General features: G+C 37.9%; 1 protein-coding gene across 2 annotated transcripts in view; it reads left to right on the top strand.

Annotated features, from left to right (window-relative positions):
• The window catches only part of LOC126248679 (serine/threonine-protein kinase 16), a 122,059-nt gene that overhangs the window by 62,168 nt on the left and 39,859 nt on the right, over positions 1 to 20,032 (top strand). For both annotated transcript variants that reach the window (XM_049949945.1, XM_049949946.1), the window contains one exon: positions 1,697 to 1,931. In XM_049949945.1, the coding sequence (XP_049805902.1) occupies positions 1,697 to 1,931 (235 nt within the window). The remainder of the gene's footprint in view (positions 1 to 1,696; positions 1,932 to 20,032) is intronic.

Genomic DNA, 20,032 nt, shown 5'->3' with positions numbered 1-20,032 from the left:
TAGAACTACTGATGGCCTTGGGAGAGCCAGTCATGACAAAACTCTACCATCTGGTGAGCAAGATGTATGAGACAGGCGAAATACCCACAGACTTCAAGAAGAATATAATAGTTCCAATCCCAAAGAAAGCAGGTGTTGACAGATGTGAAAATTATCGAACTATCAGTTTAATAAGTCATAGCTGCAAAATACTAACGCGAATTCTTTACAGACGAATGGAAAAACTGGTAGAAGCGGACCTCGGGGAAGATCAGTTTGGATTCCGTAGAAATGTTGGAACACGTGAGGCAATACTAACCTTACGACTTATCTTAGAAGAAAGATTAAGAAAAGGCAAATCTACGTTTCTAGCATTTGTAGACTTAGAGAAAGCTTTTGACAACGTTAACTGGAATACTCTCTTTCAAATTCTGAAGGTGGCAGGGGTAAAATACAGGGAGCGAAAGGCTATTTACAATTTGTACAGAAATCAGATGGCAGTTATAAGAGTCGAGGGGCATGAAAGTGAAGCAGTGGTTGGGAAGGGAGTGAGACAGGGTTGTAGCCTCTCCCCGATGTTATTCAATCTGTATATTGAGCAAGCAGTAAAGGAAACAAAAGAAAAATTCGGAGTAGGTATTAAAATTCATGGAGAAGAAGTAAAAACTTTGAGGTTCGCCGATGACATTGTAATTCTGTCAGAGACAGCAAAGGACTTGGAAGAGCAGTTGAACGGAATGGACAGTGTCTTGAAAGGAGGATATAAGATGAACATCAACAAAAGCAAAACGAGGATAATGGAATGTAGTCAAATTAAATCGGGTGATGCTGAGGGGATTAGATTAGGAAATGAGACACTTAAAGTAGTAAAGGAGTTTTGCTATTTAGGGAGCAAAATAACTGATGATGGTCGAAGTAGAGAGGATATAAAATGTAGACCGGCAATGACAAGGAAATCGTTTCTGAAGAAGAGAAATTTGTTAACATCGAGTATAGATTTAAGTGTCAGGAAGTTGTTTCTGAAAGTATTTGTATGGAGTGTAGCCATGTATGGAAGTGAAACATGGACGATAACCAGTTTGGACAAGAAGAGAATAGAAGCTTTCGAAATGTGGTGCTACAGAAGAATGCTGAAGATAAGGTGGGTAGATCACGTAACTAATGAGGAGGTATTGAATAGGATTTGGGGAGAAGAGAAGTTTGTGGCACAACTTGACTAGAAGAAGGGATCGGTTAGTAGGACATGTTTTGAGGCATCAAGGGATCACAAATTTAGCATTGGAGAGCAGTGTGGAGGGTAAAAATCGTAGAGGGAGACCAAGAGATCAATACACTAAGCAGATTCAGAAGGATGTAGGTTGCAGTAGGTACTGGGAGATGAAGAAACTTGCACAGGATAGAGTAGCATGGAGAGCTGCATCAAACCAGTCTCAGGACTGAAGACCACAACAACAACAACAACATCCCTGAACAACCTCTGAAAGTTTGTCATTGGAGTTCTGGTTCAGCCTGTTTATGCCCTGAGTTTGGAACCTTTCTTTGATGCCCTGTTTTTAAAATATGTGCTCTTTTAATGTGTATCCAAGTATTTTAATTCTCCGCTTAACATTTCTCATTTCTGAATTTAATCCACATGTTCATAGAACACATTATAGTGTCCCTTTCCAATGTGTATATGCATATATATTTATCCATGCCTTTTTTTTTTTTGTTTCAGTGGGTTTAGTTCAATTTATCTTGTCCAAGACAGTAAATCACACAGATTGTGTGTTTTGAAGAAAATTGTCTGCCATGCAAAAGAAGATCAAATGAAAGCTTTGCAGGAGGTTGCATATTATGGACTCATTAAGCATCCAAATGTTATTGAATGTTTAGATTCTGGTGTGTCTGGTGAAGCTGATGCTTTTTCTAATTATACCAGTGAAGTTTACATTTTACTACCATATTATAAGGTAAGCAAAATTTTAAGTAACCTAAAATAAATCATAACTTTTAGCATTGTATTGAGCACATGGTGCCATTTTATTTAGGGTGCAGTTTGATATCAGCCACACACTAGAAAACTATGTAATGGTAATACCATTAAGTGCACTAATGTGGTGATGAACTTATTTATGCTGTTGACCTTCAGAAACTAATTTACGCTAGTTACACAGTGTGCTGAAATACAACATTTTCAGTTTATATCAAATTATATATGTCAGCTGCACGAACATGATTAGAATGCATCCTTTCTTTCTTTTTTCTTCCACAAAAGGCCTGTTTTGGGCCATGACTGAATTGACTGTTATTACTCTGTACAAAGTTACTTAATAGCTCAATCTGAAATAATTAACATAATTCCATCTCCTCACCACCAGAATATTAAGTGACCTTCCAGGAGAAGTTCAAGTGCCTTCATTAAGCTCAACAGCCAAATAGCTCACTATATTGTGTGTGTACCAATGTCTCCATTCTCCCCTAGCATTCCTCAAAATTCATCCTGGGTACGTCCTTGTGTTACAGAGGTCAGTTTGAGTTCTTTGTCTTGTTCATCAAACTATTTGTTAGCGACTTTGATTATTCAATGTGACACACTCTTTTTTCACATTGAACTAAAAACTCTCCATTCTGAAAACATTCCTGAATAATGCTTAGTTTACCAATATCTCACAGAATCTGCAAATTCCAATTCCTGTTTGACTATACATCATCTTGTCCTCAGGTGCAGCCATTGTGTATTATTACTATTGACCTACAAACCACCAAGAAATTGATGTCTGACCAGTAACTACCACCACTAACATAGTTTAGGAAGGCCTATCTTGCACATTATCATCAGCTGAGCTGCTTGCTTTCCTGTCTTAAGGCCTTCCCACATATCGATTTATTACACACACACACACACACACACACACACACACACAAACAAACTCTAAATAGCAACATTATGTGTTGTTGTGATGAATAATACAACAGTTATGATGTAGCAGACATTGACATAGTAGAGTAATAATAATAATAATAATAATAATAATAATAATAATAATGACTTATCTTCAGCTATCATACGAAAGGATAAAGAATGCATTTCTATTATATTTATTTCTCAAAAAAACTGCAAAAACTACTGATATGAAGTAAAATAGTGGCATGTGATTAATCACATAAATCCACTAGTCTTACTCACAAATTACAAAACAGATGTCCATATATTTATATGTACTAACATGTTTATATGTACTAACATAAGTGTGTAAATGTCTCTTGACGAGACCGCAAACATCTCAGTTCATTACCAGAGGAACAATGCCTGGCATGATAGGCCTAATATAAAGGGAACGAAGCACTGGGAATGTCAGGAAACTGCCTCCTCATTTTTATGTATCCTTTTGTTATTTACTGTATTATAATGAGTATCATACCAGGAGATAGTATAGATCTACTGGCTGCTATTATTGTATTTTTGACCATTGTATGTCATTGGGTGTCACCTGGCTGATGCTTGTAATTATTATTTTGATTAGTAAGTGAAACTACTACCAACCAAAGTGGACAAAAACTCAATTTGTTGAGATCTTATGCATTTCAGCCGAAAATTTACTCACCGCCCCTATTTGAGTATCTTAGGCACCTGCCTAGTTCACCAATATCGTAGAGAGATCCCAGGCTGTTTATTGCCTAAACTTCAATGAACGCTTTTATATGTGACTGCTCCATCTTTGACGAATATTATTATCAGGATCCTAGCTAGTTATTTTCATATTAAATTTATTGGAGAAATAAAATTTCTTAATGAATATATAACAATTATGACGGAAATTTTGTAATCCCAATTTTTTTAAATATTGAATGGTGAAGTTTAATAAGCAAGTGAGTCAGCTTCTGATCTTGAGGTTTGAATGATCTGTCGATCTTTCCTATCTGAGGAAGGAATCTAGACTACTTTCTTGAACATCTATAAGCAGTGCTAGAAATTCATGTCCTGGAGGAAAGTTCTGGTAGCCATTCTGGCTCCTTGTAATTTTGTAGTTTGCTAAAGTGATACTTTCAGTTATGAAAAGCATAATCAGGTCCACAGCTGCAACAGTAGTAGTAGAAACTATCTCAGTCACTCACAACTGAAGCTGTTAGTGACTCAGAAAAGTTTCCAATATGCATGTACAAAATCTTTAACCTCTTATCTAATAATATAACAGGTTATAAAGCAGAATTTGAATATAAATTGAAATATTTCTTCTGAACAATTCATTTTATTCTATATGTGTATTTTTAATTAAAAACTTGTAACGCCTTTTCTATAGGATTTTATGGTAACTTGAGCAGTGTCTGGGACTGGTGCACCCATTTTTGTTTTTCAATTTAAGGCACCATGGTGTTTAACAATCTGTAATTGGCCAGAATATAGTCAACACAGAAAATTGTTGATATATAAATAACTTACAAATTGAGTCCTTCCCCATAATTTGATAGAAATCATGCAGATGATAATTCAAGCATGGAATTAACTAAATAACTTCTGTATTCATTGTGATATGGGGAATTATTCAAAAACCATGTACATTCAAGTAGTTCATCCTGTGCCTCACAGTTTTTTATAGTGTTCCATTCCACAGCATATGAAGCTGAAGCTGCTGTCTCAGTACTTTAATACATGATACACAAATACAGAGACTAGACTATAGTATTTTACTATAGGCCCATGCTTTACAATAAACAAATAAACCGTTAACATTGAATCAAACTAAATGTGTAGTTAGTAGTAACCCTTTCAGGTATTATTTTCATGTGTGTGAAAATGTGACTCTCACAACGTTAAAGTTTTAACTGGAAAGTGCAGCTTGGAAGAGAGAGTACTTGTGTATTGTAGATGAAAAACATTCATCGTATAGAATGGACCCTTAGAGTCAAGTAAAAAGTGGAGCAAAATCTATGAAACTTTTTTCTAATGTTGTTGTTGTGGTCTTCAGTCCAGAGACTGGTTTGATGCAGCTCTCCATGCTACTCTATCCTGTGCAATCCTCTTCGTCTCCGAGTAACTACTGCAACCCACAGCCTTCAGAATCTGCTTGGTGTATTCATCTCTTGGTCTCCCTCTACAATTTTTACCCTCTACGCTTCCCTCCAATACTAAATTGGTGATCGCTTGTTTGCCTCAGAACATGTCCTACCATCTGATCCCTTCTTCTAGTCAAGTTGTGCGACAAATTCCTCTTCTCCCCAATTCTATTCAGTACCTCCTCATTAGTTACGTAATCTAGCCATCTAATCTTCAGCATTCCTCTGTAGCACCACATTTTGAAACCTTCTATTCCTTTCTTGTCTAAACTAGTTATTGTCCATGTTTCACTTCCTTTTATTCATTATTAAACCTACTAATGTATTACTGTTGTTTGATTATGTATCTATAACCCTGTATTCACCTGACCAGAAGTCTTGTTCCTCCTGCCACCGAACTTAACTAATTCCCCCTATATCTAACTTTAACCTATCCATTTCCATTTTTAAATTTTCTAACCCACCTGCCCGATTAAGGCATCTAACATTCCACGCTCCGGTCTGTAGAATGCCAGTTTTGTTTCTGCTGATAACGACATCCTCCTGAGCTCTGAATGGGGGACTATTTTACCTCCAGAATACTTTACTCAAGAGAATGCCATCATACTGTAAAGCTGCATGTCCTTGGGAACAATTACAGCTGTAGTTTCCCCTTGCTTTCAGCCTTTCACAATACCAGCACAGTAAGGCCATTTTGGTTGATGTTACAAGGCCAGATCAGTCAATCATCCAGACTGTTGCCCCTGAAACTACTGAAAAGTTTGCTGCTTCTCTTCTCTCTGGCCTTTCAACAGATACCCCTCTGTTGGAGTTGCACCTCCAGTATGGCTGTCTGTATTGCTGAGGCACACAAGCCTCCTCACCAACGGCAAGGTCCATGGCTCATGGGGAGAGGTTTTCTGATACAAAACTAAGTAATGCAAGCTGATAGCATTTGAAAGAGCAACAAGGGGTTGCTAAAGTTATTTGTATGAGTGTCGTACTGTAATATTTACCGATTCCTTGTATCTAGTTTTAAAGGAGATAGGCACCTTGTAATCTGTGCCCAGTATTTCAATTCTGACACAGCCATTCACCGTCACAAAAGTTGTGTGCTACACTCGAGATCTGAAGGTGGCTCTTTAATGGCTAGTACCACTCCCAATTACGTCTTGCAGTTGTGACTGAAATAAGTTATTAGTTATATGAAGATAATAGATGTGCAGCAATTGCCCATACTTTAACAGTTGTAGCCCTGTAGTCAGGTAGAGAGAAATATAGCTGAAACATAAACAGTCCAGTCACTGAGGGAAATCCCTTGTGAGCCGTAACACCATTGCAACATGCTGGCAGATAAGATATCAGATAATGTAACCATTTAGTTGCTGTTATTGTTGATGTGTTGCCTCTTGAATTTGTTAGGCACATCTTGCTTGCATGGGATAAAAAAAAAAACATTGTCTTACATGTAGGCAATTGGCATCTGCCTGTTCCATATTAGCAAAGTCTATTTCTGTTGTGTCATTGGCTGACCTATGTATGTCCTCCTTTTCGTATTGTATTGCAGTTCAGGATTTTCTTGACTAGTCTTTTCTCTCTCTCTCTCTCTCTCTCTCTCTCTCTCTCTCTCTCTTATATATTGTTTCCATCTGTCTTTGTATTCATTAATTGCAGGTACAATTCAAGTCTTTCATGCATTTTTAATTTTTAATTAAATTTCTTCTTGTTCAGCTCTTCATTCTCCTAATAAAAAAATAAAAAATAAAATGAAAATAAAATAAAAAAAGTCACCTCTGTTGCTCGTTTTTTGCTTTTATCTTTTTGTTGCAGTGATCTGGCACTCACTTCCACCCAATAGTAATGGTATTACCATAGTTGTATAAAATTTAATTTTTGTATCTTCTTGGGTTTTATACTTAAATATTTATGTTTATTGTTTCACATTTTACTTCAAACTTTTGGGACTTTTTGTCTGTGACAGGACTTCAAGAAGTAAATTACACTTATGAAGGCAGGCCAAGTAACTTTTATTGAATGCTGAATTACATTCCATAGTGCCACAGATACATGACGTTATTTTTCAACATAATCACCAAGTCTCTGTTATCAATGATCAGAAATTTCTACCAATCATTGAACTCCTCAATGATAGAAATCCACATCTTGGTAACAGAACCAACCAGCATCAATCACAGCTGTGCAGCTGAGGTCATATTGTTGGTATCATTTGATTATGCATTTGAAATTGCATTTGGTCCGTATTCATGGTGAATATGTGTGCAATGTAGACATAGTGCCCAGAAAATTGTACTGGCCAGTGTACTTCAGCTTTGGAGTAATTTTTCAGCTGTCACACCATTTCACTCCCGCTCTGTGATGCACCTGTTATCTATACCACAACAGAACTGTGTCTGCAGGAAACCCAGAATATGTACTCTCTTCTGACAATGTGCTACTCCTATTGCGCAGTTGTCTTAGTGAGGGCTGACATGTGTAACTTACTTTTTGAAGTCCTCTTATGTGCAGTTATCATAATCATTACTCAAGTCAAAGCCCAGCTATTTAAAATGTGACACCTGTTTTCAATTAATATGTTGTTATTACTGTCTTCGATCATCTTATGTGTGAAATTTTAAGATTATATTTTGTATATAGTTGATTTAACTCATGTACTGCTAACTGTAGGTAATGTTTACCCTCTCATATTATTACTTAAGCATATGCGGATCATAATGCCTGTAGATTAGTGTTTTTATTTGATTTAATTGCTAGGTTTGATTTCCGATATTTATGGAAATTGTTAGTATAAATAAAAAATGTGTGAAATACACACCCCCATCTCATACCGTGATTGATTATTATCTCAGCTATGCCTTTCTCTCTTGAACTTATTACTATTTTTGTTTAACAGTATAAGGTACTGATTGCCCTTCTGAGGTGTGGTAGGTAACTACTGTTGCTCATTATTGCCCCTAGTTTAATTCTGATCAACTCAATTGAAAGCTTTTACAAAAACTATAAGACTTATAAACATATTATCTCTACAGGATAGCCTTTTCTTAATCCGCTTTGATCTTCTAGAAGACATATTTTATATAATTCTCGAGCTATCAGTGTTTTGTTAATTTTTTTGCTTTTTCCACCTGGCCAGGGCCGGTGCAAGCCCAAGTGCCGCCCCGTGCGAGCTGTTAAATTGCCCCCCCCCCCCCCCATTTTTTTTCTTTTTTACAAAACGTTTGTGGAATTTTATTTAAACAAATCTGTAGGAAATGTCAGCAATCATTCGCAATCTTTGTTTTTACTTTTTAGATCTACCTAAGTTTCAGCCACTGAGTGGCCAGTCTCAAAGCTTTTAATATGTGCTTACATGTAAACCTTCATGTTGACAGTTACGTTCAGCATGACGGTATAGATGTAAACATAACTTAAATCATTGAGAATAGCCACACTGTGCCCGAAATCTATGTAGATTTGGAAAATAAGAACAAAATTTGTGACTGATTGGTGACATTCTCTACAGATTTGTACAAAACAGTCGCTGGGCATCAGCTCAAAAATGGAGTCAAACCTGATTGAAGAAATCTTGCTAATTTTAATAAGCCTTATGAATTTACAAAAATGTTCAAATGTGTGTGAAATCTTATGGGACTTAACTGCTAAGGTCATCAGTCCCAAGCTTACACACTACTTAACCTAAATTATCCTAAGGACAAGCACACACTCCCATGCCCGAGGGAGGACTCAAACCTCCGCCGAGACCAGCTGCACAGTCCATGAGTGCAGCACCTTAGATCGCTCGGCTAATCCCGCGTGGCATGAACTTGCAGTTAACGTAAATAAACATTTTTCAGTGGTTGTGAACAGGTAATGTATTCAACGGAAAACAAAATATATTTACAATTTAACGATAATTTGGTTTGAACAATAATATTTACAATAACTATTTAATGTTGAACAAAAAGAGAAACAACACAGTAAATAACCAAGACACTGATCATAATATAAAAATTTAAAAAAATACTAGACAAATTGAACCTTCCTGGCTTTTGCTTGTGCAAACTCATTCACACAATCTGTGTAATTTAAGTCCTCTGCAAGCTCATGCTCAATCGATATTGTTGCAAGATCATTCAAACGAGTTTGGCTCATCATTGATCGGAGGTATGTCTTTATCAATTTCAGTTTTGAGAAACTCCTCTCTCCACTCGCAACTGTCACTGGGAGTGTTAGGAGTATTCACAGAGCAATGTTAACATTAGGGCAAAAATTATGTCTTCCTATAAACTTCAGAGTCTCTTTCAGACATATTCCAGGTTTCAACAATGTTGAAAGTACTTTTAGTTCTTTCCTCAACTCCAGTGCATCAGTGTCGCTTGACTCATGATCCTGCAAAATCGCTGTGAAGTTTCTACACTTTGTGTCCAGGCTGTCAGGAGGTGCATTCTTCAGCTTGCCTATGTCGTAGAGAAAACCAAAATAATCACAATGAGATTTTTATTGATTGAATCTCTCATCCAAAGATGTGGTTACTGCATCTAAAGGATAATAGTAGAATTCAATCTTGTAACATTTTGTTGGGTCATCTATTGTCTGATCCCTTCCTTCATAGGTAAAATGTATTGGCTTCTTACTTCGTCGCTGAGAAGCACTTATCCATGGTAACTTTAGATCTTCTAGCGCTAATTCTGTAACCAATTCTTTGGAATCCGTCAAGAAAGACACAAACTTTTCTTTTGTTCTGCAGGTCTCAAAATATGCTTTCGTTTTTCAAGCATTTCCACAGCCTCAGAAACATTTACGTCAATGGTCTGGATGTGAAGCAGAAGCAGAAGCAGAAGCAGAACCAGAACATCATACCAGATTACCAGAGAAGTGAGAAAGGTGTAATTTTTTATTTGATTCACAAGTGACGTTGCTTCGTGAGCGGTCATGCCATCGAATTCTTCTGATATCTGAACCAGTGCATCATGAACGCCTCCAATTTGAAATCTCAGGGGAGTAAGTGCATCGATGCGACTTTCCCACCTAGTATCACTCAGTGGCTTCGGCGACAGGTTAGGCAGATACTTCTTCAAGACATCCCAACGTCAAACGGAGGACGAGAAGAAGTCGTACAAGCTTTTCACTGTCGAAAACATGGAAACAGTATATTTAGAAGACATAGCGGCATCGTTTACAACAAGATTCAGTGAGTGACTGCTACATGGTACATAAAATGCTCTTTTGTTCATATCTGAAATTCTTTCCTGGAGACCAGACTTCTTTCCTTGCATGTTTGCTCCATTGGTTTTCATATTACATAATAGCATTTTTTTAACTTCCAAGAACTTGAGTATGACCTGCGTCAAAGTGGAGCTTGAAGAATAGGGCACTGGAAGAAATCCCAGGAAATGCTCCCAAATTCGGACATTGTATACCCCGTCGAGTCTTGTCTCCTGGGCGAAACGTAACACAACTGTCATCTGCTCAACTTTTGAATTATCTGGTGTGCAATCCAGTATTATACTGTAATACTTTGCAGATTTCATCATTAATAGAATGTTGTTGGTTATAGATGATCCAATAAGATGAAGTATTTCATTCTGTGTTTCTTTTCCAAGATAATGATGACCCTTGTTCTCACCTTGCTTTGTTCTGTGCAGGTGCTCCATCATCACAGTGTCGAACTTTACGAATAATTCAACGAGTTTCAAGAAGTTTCCATTGTCAGGCTGAAAGAGTTTATCTGTACTTCCTCTCAAAGACAGACATTGCCGACCCTGCAAATGAATTATTGCTATTAAGCACTCAAGAATATTTTTCCAATGTCCGCTTTCAGTATTCAGAAGCTTTGATGATGGGCGTCGACAGTTCGTGACTTTTTCAGTCCCTTGGAAAACACAATCCACTTTTTATGTAAATTCAAATGGTCGGTAGACTTCCCGTGACTTGCGAGATACCGTTCTTTGCAATTTTTACTGTAGATGACGAAAAAAGTATGCAACAAAAGCAGTAAACAGCATCCTTGCTCTTTGAGTACACCAACCAATGTCTATCTGCTTCTTCTAAATTCTTCAAAGAATAGGTGTAGTGCACAGGGCTCAAACGCCAGTTGTCCGCATTTTTAGGACATTCTTCAGCGTCCTTATTGCGGTCGAGAGGACCTCGCATGACCAAAATTGTTGAAATGCAGTCGATAATAATTTTGGCTACCTTCCAGGGTCTGAGTCAATTGTGTCTTCCAGTTTAGACTCGTCTTCAATCCCTTCTTCGATGGTGAGTACCTCGGCTGATGTTCCTCCAGTATTTTCCGAATCTAGTCACTTAATTTCAGTTCTGCCTGATGTTTCGATCTCGGAGCTTTCATCACAAAGCAGGTCTTGAGTCTAGACAAGGTCTGTTGAACATGTGGGTGGCCCACCGTCAGCATTGCTACTGTATGCGGTGGTCGCAGTACTGTGTTCGTCAACTTTCTGGTCATGTTCTGCAGATAAAGATGCAGCTGGAGTAGCTCCACTAGTTTCTGTATTTTCAGGATCTATTTTTCCACCCTCGACGCTGCTAGGTCGTTCTCTCTTTGGCTTGAAATATCGTTGTAGTGCATCCTTTTACTTCTTATCGTCATCTTCCTTCAGCGCCCGTCTTTTCCTATATTCACTGCCAGACAGTCTTTTTCTACCGTCGGACATGTTTCGATCCAACCTGTAAAGAACGATTATGCGAAACTAACTGTTGATGTCAGTGTGCTAACTTTATTTGCAACACACTTCGCAGACAACTTCCTGATATTCCACTGCACGTAAACGGAAAATTGTATTACTGTAGGATACACTGTTCAGGAGATGAAGTCATAAGAATTGAGCCACGTGAAATTGAATTTCAGGCTGAATTTCACTACAGATGCCTGTGAAACGGTCAAAGAGTGGGGCAGAAGACAATGGAGAGAGGAAGAATAAGGAGGTGGAGTAACATAATAATGCAATAAATACACACCCGGGCATCGATGGATACTAATGCTAGTCGAAATATATTAACTCACTGCACTGCGATTGCTCATTTCAAAGAACTGACACTCTACATCTGTCGTAATTTCCATGTGTCACTTCTGTCGTGTCTGATTATGGAATAAGGGGTAACAAATTAGTCATCACCGTATCACTTCACTTTTCTTCGCTTTATTTTCATTCTAGCTATTGGGACTACGCATGCTTATTTGCCGACTTGCCAATTTTTGAAGTAACAGATCATAAGAAAAATAAATTTTCCTATTCTGCAATCTTGAAGGAGAAAAATTCTAACTTATGAGTAACTTGCATGAGGAATACTAATTGTACGTTGTATGAAAAGCACTTACCTGTTAAATCCCAAGTTGCAAGAAATTCGGACGCACCAATTCTTCTGATCTTAAGCAATGAAAGTGCTTGTGACCAATCTTGACTCTCTCGGCCAACTCCCGAAATGAATTCTGTAGTTTTCGTTGTAGAGGACGCAACAATACCTATTGCCTGGAAAGGCAAAGTGGTGACGCGGCAGTGCCAGGAACTAGGTCACGTGACGAGGTACAGCGAGGCTACGGTTAAACTAGCACCCAAGAAGAAGAAACAAGAAGCTCACAATAAGTATGGGGCCAATGATATGGATAAATGTATTATCAGGCAGCAATTTCTGTGGCAATACGAACAATAGAAAGAAATACGAACTTTGCAAAAAATGCACAACTTTTGTCAAACAGAAATGAGATTGAAAGCTAGCAAGGAAACCCTTAGAAGCCATGTTCTGTCTATGGGTTTTCATTTTAGAAGGTGTCAAAATTAACGTTTTGTTTTGTGCGGACGAGAGGGCATTGTTGCTAAAAGACCATACTTTCTCAGGTTTTCATCAGAATCAAAGCAACCAGTAGTTTACTAAGATGAAACATGGATTCATACGCATTATACAGTAAATACATGTTGGCAAAGTGATAGTGTGTGAGTAGTATTGTCAAACAAAAGTGCCGGTCAGAGTTTAATTGTGGTTCATGCAAGTGGAGACAGGTGTTTCATGGCTCAAAAACCAAAACGTCCGACCATCACTCAGAAACGGATAGCAAAAATTATCAAAAATACGTCAAAACCCAACTTACGCCAGGCTTATTAGCAATGTCTTGATCCCAGTCGTATTCACGCATTCAGAATACTTCTAGCCACTGTAGGTGTTGGACATTTTTTTCCATAATGTGGGAAGAATAAAACACTCGGAAACTGCCATTGAAGGGCTTAGCAAAATTGGTTCAGGCTTAACATGTGACAACAATATCAAACAATGCATTCGAATTTCCAAATTAGATATTCGTCTTCTGCAAAATTAGTTGTGAGTAAACGCATGGCACGTAACAGGCTGGCAGCGCTCCACTCATAAGAATACTGGCGTGTACGCCAGACTGCTTCCCCATCTCTGTTCCTCCGGCGTAAACACAATGGTGCTGCCACAGTGGCGAGGAAGAAATTAGTCCTCCTCCCTTCCCTTGTTCAACAGGGGCGGCCGGCAGGTAGTTGAGGCGCCATGCCACAGTTCCCGTAGCCGCTCCCTCCGAGGTTTGGTTTCGAATCCCTTCTTGGGCATGAATGTTAAGTTTGTCCTAAAAAAAAAAAAAAAAAAAAAAAAAAAAAACTGGGGGGAGGGGGTTGGGGGCAGATTTGCTGCCCCTTGGAAAGTGCCACCCCATGCGGCCGAACGTTTCGCACGTGCTTTGCGCCGGCCCTGCGCCTGGCTAATAATATAACTTTAGACACTAGCAGGAAGTAGTCTGAATATGTGTATCATCCTCTATAATCCCATGTGTCTTGAACAAGATTTTTCTCTTTTTCATTTGTGATGATGATATCTATAAGTAATCTCTGCCCCCCTGAAAATGTGTGTTTCCGGCCTTCATTTTTCTGAAAGAAAGTATTAGTTAGTTTGTTTTATTGTAACATATAAACTGTGCAAACTACTGACAGCACATAATGGAGGGTGCATTGTGCCAATATTACCTATTTTCTTTCTTATTCCATTCTCATATTGAGTGAGAGCAAAGTAAATGACCATATGCCTCTGTAAATGAACTAATCCCTTTCATCTTGTGCTCCGATACCTAGATGAGGTATACGGTGGTTGCAGCATAACGGTCACAAAGCCTCCTTTGAATACAGGTTCTCCAAATTTACCCAATAGGGTTTCACAAGAACTACGTTGTCTTTCTGCCACGGATTTCCATTTAATTTCCCTGAGAAAATCTGTTACATTTTCCTATGGCTCTGCTGACCTGTTAGGCTCTACTGACTTGTTACGATCCTAGCGGTAAATCTCTGGATTTGTTTCATGTTTGTTGTCATGCCTACTTGATAAGGACTCCAGACACTCTGACAATACTGTGAAATTGTTCACTCTAGTGTGTTTTATATGAGTTCGATTGTTGAAAACTGTTAGTTCTTCACCATTGTTATTCAGTTGAGTTTACCCAAAGGTTTCCCCACTCATGGTGTTGACAGATTTCGAACAAGGTTCTCAGATCTACACAAATTAAAAATGGTCTTGTTTATTGATTTTGTTGGTTGTTCCTTGCAGTTTGTCATAGAACACAGCTGTATCTTCTTTTCTTTCCTCTTTTGATACATATTCACCTACGACACTTAAATGGTCCCAGTCAATTTTAAATCTCATAGTTATTATTCTTTTGTTAATGTAAGCATAGCTTGTAATTTTGTTCTTCTATTTGTTATTTATTAGTACAATTAGTCCCCAACATAACAAGGCAAATAGCTCAATAAAACTAGTTTATAAACTCCTCAAAAAAGTTTTTTACAACCTACATATCAGTGAATGTGTATGAGCTAAGATTCTGGGGGAGCAAGGAATGACAGAATAAACCTCATGAATCCAAGAAAATACTTTACTGTGGAATAAAAATGAAAGAATAACAAACTCTTCTTCAATGAACACATCTGTGAAATCAAAGTCTGCTGCTGGGTAACATTCAGTACATGTGCACCTGCATGTCCGCAAACCATCTTGCAATATTTGGTGGAAGGTAGTTTTAGTACTACGGTTGCTTTCCCTGTTTCCTCTTCCAGTCACAAATGGTGTTCAGGAGGAATGACTGTTCTTAACCTTCCATATGAGCTTCTCTCTCTCCAGTTTTACCTTGATTGTCTTTTTGAAAGCTATATTTAAGGTGAAGCATAATGTTGGTTGATTGTTGTAAGAATGTACACTTGATAGGAAACGGCAACATTATGTGCATCTCTGTGGTCAAATCAGAATGGTTCTCTATCAACCTTACCTGCTAAGGATCCCACACTGAGGAGCAACATTCAAGTATTAGTTGAATGGTTTGTGGCTGGATTACACTTCTGGAGGATTTATTCCAGTGAATCTCAGTTTAGCATCTGCTTTTCCTGTGATTAATTCTATGCAGGTGTTCCACTTTAAATTTTTATATACACAGTTTCCTAAATATGTAATGGGTGTGATGGTTTCTTGTAATTGTTTGGCAACCACCTAATCAACCAATAACAGGCATTTCCACCTGTTTATGTACAGTAAACTACATTTGCAGATGTTGAGGCTCAACCACAAATTCCTGCACCAAGTTCGAAACTTCTGCATGTCTTACAGCATTTTGCTACTATTTTCTAGCATTGCAATTCATATGTACACAGGAGCATCAACTATGAGCAACCTCATGGAGCTTTGGACATTGTACACACAGCCATTAATAAATATTTGAACACTTATAACACTCACACGAGATATTCCCAAATCTACTTCTGTATCTGAAGATTTCCCTCAGTTAAAATAGCATCTTGTGTTCTTTGTGTTACCGAACGCTTCTGTCGAATCGCAAGGTTAGCTGATATTACACACACACACACACACACACACACACACACACACACACACACACACGTGCGCGTGGATCTCTATAGAAAGCCTTTCAGAAATCCTGAATATTTTTGGCCTCCAGAAAGGTCATAATAAACAAGCACAAACCAAAATTCTAGAACAGATTGGCATCAGCAAAATAGCTATATAGCTGTGCCCATCTGTTCAATGACCTATGCATTTTTCTTAAGGGCTTCATTCCTCCATCTGCCTACAGTAGACTGCTGTTAAAAGAGGAGCAAGTTCTTTCTTATACTCTGTGTAGAATACTAGAGGTATCCCATCGGGCCCAGTCACCTGTGTCCAGTTGACTGATTTTAGTTGATTTTCTATCCCGCAGCCAATTATCTTGATATGTGTAATTTTTGTGTTTATTTGATGACTGGAAGGAGGAACAGTAATCCAATTGGCCTCCTGTCTGTCATCATCTGTTTCAGGGCTAGTATGGTCACTGAGTTATGGAAGGATCTGATCTGTTTATTAACTTAATGCAAGACCAAAACTTCATAGGATTTTTTGTCAGACCAATAGATAGAGTATTACTTTCATATTCAGTGAATTTTTCACACATGGCTTTCCTTACACTCATTTTAACTTTCTATGTCCATGCCTAGGGGTTCAATGAACCACCTTCAAGATGTCTCTCCACCGTTCCACTCTTGAATGGTGCATGGGAAAAACGAGCACTTCAATTTTTCTGCCCAAGCCCTGATTTCTCTTATTTTATGATGATGACCATTTCTCCCTTTGTAGGTGGGTGCCAACAGAATGTTCTCACGATCGGAGGAGAAAACATGAGATTGAAATTTCAAGAGAAGATCCCATTGCACCAAAAAATGCCTTTGTTTTAATGATTGCTACTCGAATCCACGTATCATGTCTTTGGCACTATCTCCCCAATTTCATGATAATACAAACCAAGCTGCTCTTCTTTGTACTTTTTCGATGTCATCTGTCAGTCCCACCTGATGTGGATCCCACAGCGCACAGCAATACTCCAGTGCAGGGCGGACAAGTTTGAAGCAGTCTCTTTAGTAGACATGTTGCACCCTCTAAGTGTTCTGCCAGTGAATTAGTCTTCGGTTTGCTCTGCCCACGACATTATCTGTGTGATCGTTCCAATTTAGGGTATTTGTAATTATAATCCCTAAGTATTTTGTTGAATTTACAGCCTTCAGATTTGTGTGACTTATCATGTAATTGAAATTTAGTGGATTTCTTTTATTACTCATGTGAATAACTTCACACTTTTCTTTATTCAGGGTCAATTAACACTTTTTGTACCATACAGATATCTTATCTAAATCATTTTGCAATTCGTTTTGATCATCTGATGATTTTTCAAGATGGTAAACAACAGCATCATCTGCAAACAATCGAAGACAACTACTGAGATTGTCTCCTATGTCATTAATATAGATCAGGAACAACAGAGGGCGTATAACACTTCCTTGGGGAACACCGGATATTACTTCTGTTTTACTTGATGACTTTCTGTCTGTTACTACAAACTGTGATCTTTCTGACAGGAAATAATGAATCCAGTCACACAACTGAGGTGATATTCCATAGGAACACAGTTTGGTTAGATGACGCTTGTGAGGAACAGTGTCAAAAGCCTTCTGGAAATCTAAAACTATGGAATCAGTTTGACACCCCCTGTCGATAGCACTCATTACTTCATGAGTATAAAAAGCTAGTTGTGTTTCACGAGAATGATATTTTCTAAATCTTTGCTGACTATGTGTCAATAAATCATTTTCTTTTAGGTACATTATGAAGTTCGATTACAGTATATGTTCCAAAACGCTACTGCAAATCGATGTTAGTGTTATGGGCCTGTAATTCAACGGATTACTCCTACTTCCCTTTTTGGGTATTAGTGCGACTTGAGTAATTTTCCATTCTTTAGGTACGGATCTATCTGTGAGCGAGCGATTGTATATAATTGCTAAATATGGAGCTATTGTATCAGCATACTCTGAAAGGAACCTGACTGGTATACTCTCTGGACCGGAAGCCTTGCCTTTATTAAGCAATTTAGACTGCTTTGCGACACCAAGAATATCTACTTCTATGTTTCTCATTTTGGCAGTTGTTCTTGAGTGGAATTCAGGAATATTTACTTTGTCTTCTTTGGTGAAGGAGTTTTGGAAAACCATGTTTAATAACTCTGCTTTAGTGTCACTGTTACCAGTGACTTCACCGTTCTTATCGTGCAGTGAAGATATTGATTGCGTCTTGCCACTGGTGTGCTTTATGTATGACCAGAATCTCTTTCGGTTTTCTGCCAGATTTTGAGACAGAGTTTCATTGTGGAAACTATTAAAAGCGTCTCGCATTGAAGTATGCGCTATATTTCGAACTTCTGGAAAACTTTGCCAGTCTTGGGGATTTTGTGTTCTTTTAAATTTGGCATGCTTTTTTTGTTGCTTTTGTAACAGCAAACTGACCCGTTCTGTGTACTATGGGGCGATCAGTACCATCATTTATTAATTTATGTGAAATATATCTCTCAATTGCTGTCGATACTATCTCTTTGAAATCATTCCACAACTTTTCTATGTTTACATGATCGGATCGGAAGGAGTGAAGACTGTCTCTTAAAAAGGCGTTAAGTGCAGTTTTATCAGCTTTTTTAAATAGCTTTACTTTACGTTTTTTTTTATGGTTGCGGGTGTTACAATATTCAGCCCAGCAGCAACTGCCTTGTGATCGCTAATCCCTGTTTTCATCACAATAATCACTATTTGTCCAGGATTATTTGTTACTAAGAGGTCAAGTATGTTTTCGCAAACATTTATGCTTCGAGTGGGCTCGAACTAATTGTTCAAAATAATTTTCTGATAATGCATTCAGTACAATTTCGGATGATGTTTTATGCCTGCTGCTGGCTTTAAACGTATAATTTTTCCAGCATATTGAGGGTAGATTGAAGTCACCACCGATTATAATTGTATGAGTGGGGTACCTATTTGAAATGAGACTCAAGTTTTCTTTGAAGTGTTCGGCAACTGTATCTTCTGAGTTGGCGGTTCGGTAAAACAATCCAATTAATAATTTAGTCTGTTTGCCAAGTATAAACTCTACCCATAGTATTTCGCAGGATCTACCTACTTCAATTTCACTACAAGGCAAACTACTTCTGACAGCAATAAATACTCCACCACCAACTGTATTTAATCTATCCTTTCTGAACACTGATAGATTGTTTGAAAAAATTTTGGCTTAACTTATTTCCGGCTTTATCCAGCTTTCTGTACCTATAACTATTTGAGCTTCAGTGCTCTCTATTAGTGTTCGGTTTTTGTTCCACAACAAGGCTTTGGCTATGTTTTAATATGTGTGAAGTTGTGTTTGGTTTTGCAGCAATTTCGTAATGCATTTGTTGAACCATGGTGGATGGTCCTTACGATTAATAGTGTATACCTGTCTAAGGTGTACTGTACAGTCATCTTAAATTTTGTCCATTTATACTCAACATTTTCAGTCTCGGAGTTGGATGTTTGATGTTGACTTTTCAGGTAATTTGAAATCTGTTTATGGACACACTAAGCACAAATTATTCCTACCATTCTTAACTTCACTGACTCAAAAAGAGCCTGTTTGAAACCATGAGATCTATGTTACACTCACGATTTGGTTCTGTGGTAATTGCTCAGGATAAGTCTTGGATAAAGCATTTAGAGTAATACCACATGAATCCTTGTTCCTAGCAGGCAAGTAGAAATTTCTTCCTAATAATGTAACCTGATCAGAAAATTTATGCACTACCTTACCCCAGTTAACCCTGAAATGTCCTGCCACAATGACCCCTAAAGAAGGGGATGGAGGGTCTATAAAGCAATCAGACTACCATGTTTGATTTACTTTTAACACTTATCTTCACCCAAATGGTTTTGAATTCAGAATCTGTATTAACCTCACTAAATATTATTCTAGTCTGCAGCTATAAACATGCATCATCCACTGACATCTGTGCAATCTTTGGATATACATTCCAATCAGAATTTAAAATATTTTTGCTGGTTGCTTCTGATTTCAGCCAGCATTCTATTTCTAGTGTTTATGGACAATGTTACCATTTATAAGCAAGATTATTTCTGATTCCTTTCCATTTCCTGATATGCAGTGACAAATGCTGTCCTCTGTAGTT

The sequence above is a fragment of the Schistocerca nitens genome, chromosome 3 (genome assembly GCF_023898315.1).
Source record: "Schistocerca nitens isolate TAMUIC-IGC-003100 chromosome 3, iqSchNite1.1, whole genome shotgun sequence".
Lineage (NCBI taxonomy): Eukaryota > Metazoa > Arthropoda > Insecta > Orthoptera > Acrididae > Schistocerca > Schistocerca nitens.
Note: the sequence above shows the minus strand (reverse complement) of the source record. Positions and strands in the feature narration are given on the sequence as shown.